Source organism: Aulonocara stuartgranti, assembly GCF_965226115.1.
Source record: "Aulonocara stuartgranti genome assembly, chromosome: 7".
In the NCBI taxonomy this organism is placed as follows: domain Eukaryota; kingdom Metazoa; phylum Chordata; class Actinopteri; order Cichliformes; family Cichlidae; genus Aulonocara; species Aulonocara stuartgranti.
This window is the reverse complement of record NC_138945.1, coordinates 65404792-65416965: the sequence shown is the minus strand read 5'-3', so window position 1 is coordinate 65416965 and position 12174 is coordinate 65404792. Positions and strand designations below refer to the sequence as shown.

The following is a 12174-nucleotide window of genomic DNA, read 5'->3' as shown; positions in this document are numbered from 1 at the left end:
GATTCACCTGCTCAACCAGGTGACCTATATCAGCTCCCCTTCTATCATCAGTGTAAGCCAGGCAAGCAATTTAGACCCTGACCTCATTGTTGTAGTAAATGTTCAAATTTCTTATTTGGAATAGGTCTCGACATATTCTTCAATTTGCTTTTTTTAACAGCCTTGAAGCAGATGTATGTCAGTTTTGTGTCTGCGTGTTAATATGACCCTAAATAATCTCACATGAAACATGAGGAGAAGCAATTAATCTAAGAGTGCCTATAATGCTAAATAATACAGTGTCAGAAATCATCTCTCTGTCAAACAGAACTATTAAAAATAAGCGATGGGTCTGTGCAGTTTCTTGTTGTCCTATGTTGCCACAATATTCCTCTTAGAAACTTTAATAACAGATCAGGAGGGGTCACGAGTCGCTCTTGATCTCATGCACACAAAGGCATGATCAAGGACAGGAAATTCATCTTACTTTCCTATAAGATGCATTTCTTGAATAACTCACTAAAGAAAGAAAGAAAAGACCTCCGCATGAGCAAATTTAATGTTGTCATCGCAAAGCGTGCTTGGGGGGCTTCTTGCTTGTGGATCATTGAATGTTGTTCTCATGACAAATCTTTCTTCATGTGGATCTTTGCCATTTTTCCCTCATTACACCATGGGACAAAAAACCCCAAAACCAACACAACCACAACTCAAGCATGTGGGTCCTCTCTGTTCGGTATGCTGTCTCATCCAAATGGATCCGGAGAGGCGCATTGTGCTGTGATGTCATGGGGCAATTTTTTATTAGCAAAGCTCCAAGTGAACATGTGAAACCCATACGAATCAGACGCAAATGAGCAATTAATGATTAGAAATGAGAAAATGTCCCCTGCAGGCAGCACTGATACTGTGAAGGAGCAGCTTGTGTTTACTTACAAGGACAGAATCAACTAATTAAGTGGAGTTCATTTCATAAACACAGAACAGATAATATTATGTGGCTTGCTTTTATTTTTTTTTAAAAGATGTTTTTTAAAGCTTCCTTCATCCTGAGCTGCAACATAGTGATATCACTGCAGTGGTTTTGGGCCCTCAGAGTTCAGCTGTTGTATGCTGTTAAAGACACATCATTATGGGCTTCGGGGCCATCGACTACAAATCAAAAGCACATTTGATGATCCAGACAAAGTCCTCATATAGAACAGCTAACATTTCTAGCAAATACAAAATAACAGTAGAGAACACAGGCAGTGTAATAGTGGCTATGTGAGTGTGTTTGTTTGGTTAAAACTGCTTTTTTAGGATATTAAATGCAGAATTTCTAGCTTGTACACAGACTGAGGATATTATTTTACCACTGAATTCGACTGTTGAAGCCAGCCGCCTTGGTACAGAGTAAGTATTATTGCCACCTCATAATTTTTCTCAGAGTGGCTCCAATGCGCCTGCAATACACGAGAAGAGCTCAGCAAATCAGAGTGCTAGCTGTGTTATGCAGTTTCCATGTGTACAGAAATATAGTAGGTTTGATTTTCAAAGTAAAGCATATTTTCATGGTTTCTTAATGAGGTTTAAATTCCACTGAGACCCTGCCAGCGGTGCAGAGTGAATCCACTAGATATATCTAGAGTTACTTCTCCTCTGGTCATGATTTGTACTTATGATGTGTGAATTTTATAGGGTTTTGAGGGAAGCTGCATCAAATCCATGCATCCAATATCACTCAGAAATTCAAAAATGGTGGACACTTAAAAAAACAAAAGCGTTTTGCTTCAAAGATGAGCTGTATAAGTCTTTTCTGACAGTTTCAAGGAGTCATACTAGAGCTCTTACACTTCTGAATCTGAAGTCAAATATGACATGATAGGCTGAACTCTCATTGCCCAATAAATCTAAAAATTATGACTGGTCTGTTTAGGTGTGACTCTATATACTATGTAAACCTGTTTTATACTGAGATATCCAAATTCTGCTTTAAGTCATAACTGTTTGACCTTTAACTCCTAGGAGGGGACATTTTAATAGGACTTTCAATCATTTCAAACCATTAGCTGCTCTATATAAGTGCTTATCACGAAGCTTATCACACTCATCTACTTGATCCCAAATGTCAACATTTCTGGTAAGAAATAAAAAATCTTGAAAATGTGACTTTGTCATCTTGAAGTAACTGAAAGATTTATCTGTCCCAGGTCTCTGAGCAGATCAAATTCATCCTTGCAATGCTCTCGTTTTTCTCCTGCTGACAATCAGGCCTTGAGAGGCAGACCTCATGTGATAACTTAGACATGATTTATTTGCATGAATCTGCATCACAAAGGGGACACATTTCAAATCTCTGCACACAAATTATACACTCATGGTTACCTGACTTCGATTATACATAAAATAACCCTTTCTGTCAAGCATCTGTTTGCTCGTAACCTTCACAATAAGCGCTGACAAATCAAACTCGTATCGTTTGTCAGCCAGCAGGCCACAGCCAGGCTCAGCAGGCCACAGCCAGGCTCCACCATCAGCCAGTAGGCCACAGCCAGGCTCCACCATCAGCCAGCAGGCCACATCCAGCAGACCCAGCCAGGCTCCACCATCAGCCAGCAGGCCACAGCCAGGCTCCACCATCAGCCAGCAGGCCTAGCCAGGCGCCATCATCAGAAATTCCGCTTCCGGGTCCCTCGTGGTGGCCGCCTCGTGCTCTCGCTTCAGTATGCCACCCAAGAAAGGCCCAACACCAGAGGAGGTTGAGGACATTAAAACCTCCCTCGGAGCGCTGTGCGGAGACGTGGCCGCAGTCAGGGCACAGCAGGAGCTGCTTCTGGGGCTTCTGGAGGAGGTAAAACAGCTACGCCTCCAAAATGCCGAGAAGGACAGACGGATCATGGATCTCGAGCGGCGGGTGGATGAGCTGGAGCAGTACACCCGTACGAACGACGTGGTCATCAGCGGTATTAAAATCAAGCCGCGCTCGTATGCGCGCGCGGTGGCCGGGAACGTCGGGGAGCCCAGCGACGAGGAGACCCGCTCGGTAGAGCAACAGGTGGCGTCCTTCCTCCAAAGCAAGGGGATAGAGATGGACCTGGAGCACATAGAAGCATGTCACTCACTGCCCAGGAGGAGTGACAGACTGCCGGCCATCATTATGAGATTTGTCAATCGGAAGAACAAGGTCGCACTGCTGAAACAAGGACGCAAACTGAAAGGCACGGACGTTTTCATTAATGAGCATCTGACACGAAAAAACGCAGACATCGCGAGGAAGGCAAGGCAACTGAAGAAGAACGGTAAAATACAACATACATGGGTAACAAACTGTAAGATTTTCATTAAGCTAAACGGGACACCAGAAGAGGCAAAAGTACTGATAGTGAGGAACATGGAGGATCTGGACAAGTATAACTGACACCAATGTATCAATTACACCAGGAAATGACATGGACACGTTGAAATTAGTTCTTCAACAGAAAGTAATTGATCTAGATTGTGAATATAAGGAGCATAATATAATAGATCCAGAAATAGATTCTGAAAGTAACTTTCTCTCTTCTTTTGTTAAAAATTGTAATTATTTCACTCAGGAACAATATGAAAAAGAAATTAACCTAGACGGGAAGCTCTCATTAATTCACTTTAACAGCAGAAGTATGTACTCTAATTTTGATTTCATTAAGGACTATTTGCAACAATTTTCTCGCCCCTTTAGTATTATAGCCATCACTGAAACTTGGTTCAATGTCGATAAAGGAATAGATTTTTGTTTGAATGGATATGATTTAAAATACATGAATAGATTAAATAAGGCGGGCGGCGGGGTTGCTATATATGTTCATAACTCTATAAAATATAATGTTGTAACAACTATGTCTATGGCTATTGATGGAATTTTGGAATGTTTGACTATTGAGATTATGAATGAAAAAAAGAGAAATGTTATAATAAGTTGTATATATCGGACACCCAGTTCAAGTATTGACACTTTTAATGAATGGATAGAAAAAACGTTTGCTTCGGTGAACCAAAAATTACTATTTATCTGTGGTGATTTTAACATTGATTTGCTAAATCCAACAAGGTTAAAAGCCATTGATGACTTTACTGACACAATGTACAGCTTATCACTATATCCAACAATAACAAAGCCAAGCAGAATAACTTCACATAGCGCCACTATTATTGACAACATTTTTACTAATGTCATGGATTTCCAAATTAATAGTGGTCTGCTTGTCTGTGATATAACTGACCACTTACCAGTTTTTACTTTGTGTGACTGTGATTTAAAAAAAAATAGATACCAAGATCATGATAGCAAAGCGAACAATAAATGAAGAAGCAATTCATGCCTTCAGTTTAGATTTAGCACAACAAGATTGGAGTTCGGTGTATGAAGAGTCAGATGTGGACAAGGCTTATGATAATTTTCTAGATATTTTTACTATGTGGTACAATAAACATTGTCCTGTAAACGAACACATGACAAAGAAAAAAAAGATAAAAAGTCCTTGGCTCACAAAAGGAATTATTAATGCTTGCAAAAAGAAAAACAATCTGTATAAACAGTTTATCAAAGTAAAAACAAAAGAAGTGGAACAAAGATATAAAGCATATAGAAATAAATTGACTGATATTATAAGAACGAGCAAACAACTTTATTATAGAAGAAGATTATATGAAAATAAAAACAATATAAAAGGAACTTGGGATGTGTTAAACAACTTAATTAAACAAGGATCTTCTGGAACATCATATCCTGAATATTTTACTGATGCAAATGGTGAAAATCACAACATGAGTAATATTGTCGATGGGTTCAATAAATTCTTCATAAATGTTGGCCTTGAACTAGCAGCGGACATCCCGTGTCATAAAAATGAAAATATCAGTAATATAAAATCAAATCCCTTTTCACTGTTCCTCTCAGCTACAAATGAGCAAGAAGTAATAAATATCACATTAAAATGTAAAAGTAAGTCTTCAATGGATTATCATGACATAAATATGTCTGTAGTTAAACAGGTTATTCTGAATATTGCTAGTCCCTTAACATATATCTGTAATTTATCATTTCAGTCCGGTTGTTTTCCAAAAAAAATGAAAATTGCGAAAGTAATACCACTATATAAAAGTAATGACAAACACAGTTTTACCAATTATAGGCCTATTTCTCTACTGCCTCAATTCTCAAAAATTCTAGAAAAACTTTTTAATTCAAGATTAGAAAAATTCCTTGAAAAACATCAAATAATAAATGTTGGTCAGTATGGTTTCAGAACGCAAAGAACCACTTCAATGGCGATAATTGAGGCAGTAGAAGAAATTACTGATACACTGGATAAAAATAAATATGCAGTTGGTATTTTTGTTGACCTCAAAAATGCCTTCGACACAATCAATCACTCAATTTTACTGGATAAATTGGAAAGATATGGTATTCGAGGGAAAGCTGGTAACTGGTTAAAAAGTTACCTAACAGGTCGGGAACAATATGTTAGCATAGGGCATTACCATTCAGAGAAACTTGGTATTACATGTGGTGTTCCCCAAGGGTCAGTGTTGGGACCAAAACTTTTCAATGTATACATAAATGATATTTTTGATGTTTCTCAAGTACTTAAACTCATACTGTTCGCAGATGACACCAACATATTTTTCAGTAGCGATGATTATACTGATCTTGTAATGACTGTAAACAGGGAGCTAAAATTAATAAAAAAATAGATGGACATAAATAAATTATCATTAAATATAAATAAAACTAAAGCAATGTTTTTTGGTAATTTAAAATATAATATAGAATTACCAATTATCATTGAAGGTGTACCAATTGATAATGTGAGTGAAAACAAATTTTTGGGAGTTATAATTGATAACAAAATTTCATGGAAACCCCACGTCAGACACATAAAAACCAAAATTTCAAGAAGCCTCGCAGTTTTGAACAAAGTGAAACAATTCCTTGATAAAGATGCACTTCGTACTCTGTACTGTACCCTGGTTCTTCCATATCTTACATATTGTGTGGAAGTGTGGGGAAATACATATAAAAATACAACTAATCCATTAGTCACAGTACAGAAACGAGCACTGCGTATTATTCACAAGGCTGGTTATCTAGATCATACTCACAAATTCTTTCTTCAGGCAAAGTTACTTAAATTCCAGGATCTGGTTAATTACAATACATCCATAATTTTGTATAAAGCTTTTACTAAACTTTTACCGGCAAATTTACAAACTAGATTTGAAATTCGAGAAAAGGTTTATAATGTGAGAGGCTTTGGAGAATTCAAATTACCCAGAACTCGAACAACCCGTAAAGGCTTTTGTGTGTCTGTATGTGGTGTGAAAATCTGGAACAGTCTGAGTTTACAATTGAAACAATGCAAAAATATTCATAGATTTAAATTTCTCTACAAACAGTTGGTCTGGTCACAGTATACTCAATGATGGGTTTTAGTGTGCTCTGTAATGTCTGTCCTCTTACCATTGCTGGTATGGATTCCAAAATAAAAAATAAAAAATAAAGTGTGCGTATGTATGTACATATATGTACTTGTGTGTGTAGATATATATGTATGTATATGTATGTGTGTCTGTTACTTGTAGTTATTACTGCCTGTTACCTGTGGTAATGCAATTTATAATTTATATATTCTGTATTCAGTTATGAAGGCTCTAATTGTTGGTTGCGAGCTGCCGCTTAGATGCTTGTATCTGCCCGGGGCTGTTGATGGGTCTGTATGCAATGATGGGCGTAGCTGCGGGAAGTTTATTGTTTTTTTTTGTTGATGAGTGAGTATAGGGGTGGGATTTAATAAGTTTTCTTCGTCCCACTCCTTTTTCAGGCAAGTTTTGTTTTTTGTTTTGTGTATTTTATGTTCAATATAGGTATTTGTTGTGCCTGAAAATGAATAAATAAATGAAATGAAATGAAATGAAATATCTGTGCTTAACATGAATCTGGGTACAAGCAAGTCAGTAAAATCCAGTATGCCTTTTGAAAGAAACAGACTCACTCTCATCCTGTCAGAATTAATATGCAAATAACGCATATCTCTTTTGAATCTTCAGCAGTAATCCTTGTCCATGGAGAAAATCATATCATAGTATACACTTAGATCCTTGACTGATCCAAGTACACGCTCTGACATTAGAGCAGCGGCGAGAATGTTCTTCTTCAGAACAATATGCTGCGCTATCACTCAAATCAGTCACTGTAAGGCATGGGTAAGCCCACAAAGCTAAATCTAAATATGTAGGTCTACAGCGGTATATAGCATTAAACTCTCTCACTGCAATTTCCAAACGTTGACAAGAAGAATGCTCCCACTCTTTTTGATCAGCGTGAATCCGGCTTCATTTTATCCATTAAAGCTACAATCAGTCTGAAAATCAGCGCTACGTATAGACAGTGTGCTTAGCACGAAGAAGCAGAGTATTCGGTTTCTGATGTTCGAGATAAAGCATCGCCTCCTCAGCTGCACCAGTTAAAACAGACACTATGATGTCTATCTGATAATCTCTTTGCCCCCACAGAGGGTCACACTGGGGTCGACATCACTCGTCAACCCCGAGGAGCTTTTTTCTCTCTGCCTTTGTTTTTGTTATCAAACAGCCAGAAGTAGCAGCAGAGGCCAAAGGGCAGGGTCTTTATCTCCAGTGCCTGCAACCCATTTTTTACAGAGGAATTTGCCTTACAACTTAAAACTGTGCTGAGCATTTGGGTGTGAGAGCGCATCATCAAGATAAAAAAGGCCAAGACAACACTGGTGCTTAAAGAAATTATTTGGCAGTGCTGTTAAGTTTATCTCACTTCTGCACAGAAATGCAACGTAATTATGTAAGGCACGCAATGTATACACCAGGCCATTTGTAAAGTGCAAAGGAGCAGCACAGATTAGGAGTGTAACAATTTTCCAAAACCATGGTTTAGTTCGTCCCTCGTTTTTTTCTTTAGAAGGAATGGATTACAAATTTTACCACAGGCCTGATCGCTCCGTTATGATTGGATCATGAACAAAAAATTATCTCTATTACTTTAGAGCAATTCCAGTTCACTTGCTGCCAGAGAGATTATTACCATTTAACCATCCCAAAGCATTAACAACTCTACATGGGTATCACGGTACAGAAAAATGGAGCCAAGATAGGATACTGCGGACATCTGTATCACAGTTTTGATCTCGGTTTCGTAATGTTGTGAGGCAGAAGCACGGACTGATAGAATATGAAGCCTACTAATTAGGGGTCATTATCAGTAGGAGCGTGTTTGAGATGAAAAACATAAAAATCAAATCTTTGCTGTGTTGTTATTACAGCTGGTACGTAAAAGGACATCCTCTTATACGTCCAGCTGTCTCCTTTTGAATAAGTGCATTCATCAGTAGTTCATTGTACTGCTGCAGCTCCTGCCTCCCTCTCTGAGTAGTTGTCATGCATCTTTTTTGAGTGCTGGACTTTACTGTCACTGTGGCTGCGCTGTTTTCGATGGCGCTTAGACTGCTTGGTTCAAGCCACTGACAGGCAAGCAAGGAGACAAAACTGGATGGATGCAGCTTTCCCTGCCAGCAGTGTCAGCCCTAATAGTTCACTTCAGATCTCGACTCAGCCCTCTGTCATCTGACATACAAAATGTGCAGTCTTCTGTTTTTGAGCCCTCGGTCCCAGTGTTTTTATGCCCTGCCCTCTATCTGCTACTCTTCTTCCCCCCTTCTCTTTTTCAATAATGCCGTATGATCTCACGAAGTACACAACACACGCTTGAAAATTATGCTTGGGGTCTTTGTGCTAGTGCAGCCAGCTGAAGTTATCACTTCATTCACAATATGTTCTGCAGGTGTGCAAAAGGTTACACCAGCAGAAATCGGTTTTGCAGTCATCATCGCCTGGAGACCATCAATAATTTATATCCTGGAAGAAGAAGGAGTCTGATTTTGAAATTTTCTGAGGTGGGCCTTTGTATGCCAGTAAGCCTTATTTCAAAACTCTTTGGAGCTACATTCCTCCGTTCGTGTACACCATGTATTGAAGACTTATGTTTGGAACGGTATATGGGGATCTAACTAATGGTGCAACTGTTGCATGAATCTCCTTCAACCCCAATGACAAAGGTCTTATCTTTGTAATCAGATACAGGATAAACCATGTCTTATTTCTTCCAGCGGAGGATGAAAAAATGTTTGAATTATCACATTCGGCATATTTCCCATAAGAAAACAGAAGCCTCGAGCTAAATGAGATGAGTAAGAAAGTGTAGATACTTTAACTCTGAGGCATCAAAGATGATTCAGTTCCAGATGCTCAAATACAAAATAGTCATGTGATTCTTGGAAATCGTGAAAATTCCCCAATCCATGCATCTTTCATTAGGTTTGAAGATAATCTGAAAGTGAACAGCCTTCTAGTGCATCAGAGCTGGTACAACATCATGCTAGGTATAAAACTGACAGACACACCTGTCTCAGCAGCATCGTGTCATCCTCTTAACTCCTTTCTATCCCATGAGTCAGATACTGCACCCAACCTCTGTCTGTCCAACAAGCGACAACAGCTAAGCTAAAACAACAGAGTATAATAATGACGTTGACTCATTTTAGAGGCTTTTTACCACTATTGTACTGTGGTAGCAGTGTGAGTGTTTCCCAGAAATTAGCTTTAATTATTAAAGGCACCCTGTGGTCAAAAACCCTCTTAACAAAAATGTCTGTAAATGTTTCAGTATTTTGCACTGAAACAAATTATATGACTTGCAAGTTTAAAGCTTCATGCCAAGACAATGTGTTTGAAAAAGCAGCAACAGCTGATTGTAGCAGCACCTCAGAAGCACCATCGTTGTTATTATGGTGTTTAATTACGTTCAGCTCGTTCCTGACCATCAGATTATCAGAACAGATCTAACTTACAGTATTTACAGTATTATTAAAACTTAAACACTATCCTTTATATAGCTTGTTACTGAAACAAGACATCAACTGTGTCAGACACTTTGTCACTTTCTAGTGTAGTACAGTGGTTGTCATTATACCTTTTAATTTTTATTAATTTGTGTAGAGATTTAAAAGCAGCTCGCCTTACTTGAACTGACTGCATGCCCCATGGATAGTGGAGTCAAAGTATCCCACAATGCTTGATGAAAACTACTGGATGCTAACCAAATACATTATTCTGACAAAAGTAGTGGGCCACCTACACATTACACATGAAGGAGCTGTTCAGACATAGAAACCATGAAGCTCCTGGTGCACAGTTTTGGCGCTAACGTTAATGCCAGAGGAAGCTTGTAACTCTGTAGTTATTGACTTAGCCATGCTGGCGACTTTTACGCACTACTTGCCCATGCTCTGTGATTTTAGATGGTCTGCTACTTTGTGGCTGAGTTGCTGTGGTTTCTAAACACTTTTCAATAATACCAGGAGGAAATACATTTCACAGACTGACTTGTGCATACGTCCTTTTAGAGCACCACACTTGAATTAAATGAGCTCTTTAGAACGACTCATTCTTTCCCAAATGTTTGTAAAGTGCATTGCCAGGTGCTTGATTTTATACAACTTTGGCAATGGGACTAAAAACAACTGAAGTGAGAGATTAAGAGATGTGGTCCAATACTTTTTGTCCAAATAATAAATGTTAATACATACCATCATGTATTCCAACAATGGAAAAAACACAGCGGAATAAGGAATGAGAGGAGCATATCATAACATGAACTATTCTAAGATCATTTTAAGAATTAATCGAGAAAACACACTCAGTATAATAAAAAAAAGCATGCCACATTAACTTTTTTCAGCAGGTGTTCTGTCAGGTTTTAGCTGTGAGCAATGACGTAATTAGTGGTGCAGAGAAAATGAGCTGAGTATCGTCTGAAAGTGTTTCTACACTTTGTCGATAAGTTCACAATAAATTCTATTACACTGAACTCCTTAATTGGGAAGTAGGCAGTATTAAACGACACAATCAACAGCTGCTTTAAACTGACTCTAACCCAAAGACATAATTATAGTTTCTCACGTGAGTGCGTATTGTAAAAGATAATAATTTGGTGAGTGTATAAACACAAGCTGTCTTATGTTGCACTATGAAGACATAAAGCTGAACTGCAAAGAGGCTGTCAAAAAGGGGTTAAAAAAGGATATTTAACCCTTTCGCAGTATTTTACTTGTAAGTCTTTGTCTAAATCCATTTGCCACAGAGATTTCTGAAAGATCTTCTTCATGTGTAGCCATCACATAAGTGTGTCATTAATTACCAATTTCTCTAAAGTTTTTGAAAATAGGACAAAGTGGGTTTAGCAGAGCACAACATGGCAATGAAAATAATTTATCCACAGGAAAGTTAGAGGAATGATGATTACAATACGCAGAACTCTGACTTAGACACATTAGTGCCCGGTTATATTTATCATGTGGGTTTAGGTACTGTTCACCGCTAATGCCGGCAATAACAAAAGGTACAGTGTGGTGTTTCAGTGTTTCTTTCTTTCTTTTTTTCAGAAAAGAGTAGACATTACAGTCACTGTTGGCATCTGTCTTTTCACTGCGGTTGTTCTGCCAGTCTCTGATCCGCTTTGACAATGCTGTGGGAGTAAAGCAGGAACCAGCATATGTTAGTAATAAAAAATGTCATGAGCAAAATCGACATGTACCTTCTCCTGTGGTAATCTGTACCACATGTTGCTGGTTCAGTCGGGGGTTGAGCAAACTCATTCAGCTGGACTGAAGGACTAAAAAGATGTTCAACACATTTCGAGCAAAAACCAACTGTTTGGTGTTGTATGTGTGGAGCTTATTTTGTTGTTGATGTCTGACACTTTTCCAATTCGCTTACATCACCAACACATGCCACCATCCACTCCACTCCACAGTACAGACTATAGTTACAGACTGCGGTTCAATTTGGAGGAGATCTGTCACGGTTCAGACACATATGTCTGCATGTGTAGCGTGTGCTCACCCCGGGCTCCCCAATGGGGCCTTCCATGTCTACATTGACAGAACTTTAAGAGCCCTGCCAGATATGTAGGACGGGACAAGGTTACCTCAGCTCGGCACCAGTTCTCCTTCTAGGCAGTGGCAGAGTTTGTGTGATTTGTTATCACACACACTCTGCACTGAATGAGAAAGCCGGACTGAAACAGACAGGGGAAATTGAAGAAGCAAAAATCGGGCAGCAGCATAAATGAGACAAAAGGATAAA

The 12174-nt window shown here is 38.6% G+C and overlaps 2 protein-coding genes across 3 annotated transcripts in view; one reads left to right on the top strand and one right to left on the bottom strand.

The window, feature by feature from the left end:
• btbd11b (BTB (POZ) domain containing 11b) overlaps positions 1-12174 on the bottom strand; it is a 75891-nt gene that overhangs the window by 48798 nt on the left and 14919 nt on the right. The window lies entirely within an intron of this gene.
• LOC309710494 (uncharacterized protein) lies at positions 2071-4307 on the top strand. Its single transcript, XM_082540017.1, has 2 exons — positions 2071-2101; positions 2448-4307. Exon 2 carries the CDS (start codon positions 2687-2689, stop codon positions 3377-3379), a length of 693 nt encoding a protein of 230 aa, XP_082396143.1. The 5' UTR covers positions 2071-2101; positions 2448-2686; the 3' UTR covers positions 3380-4307.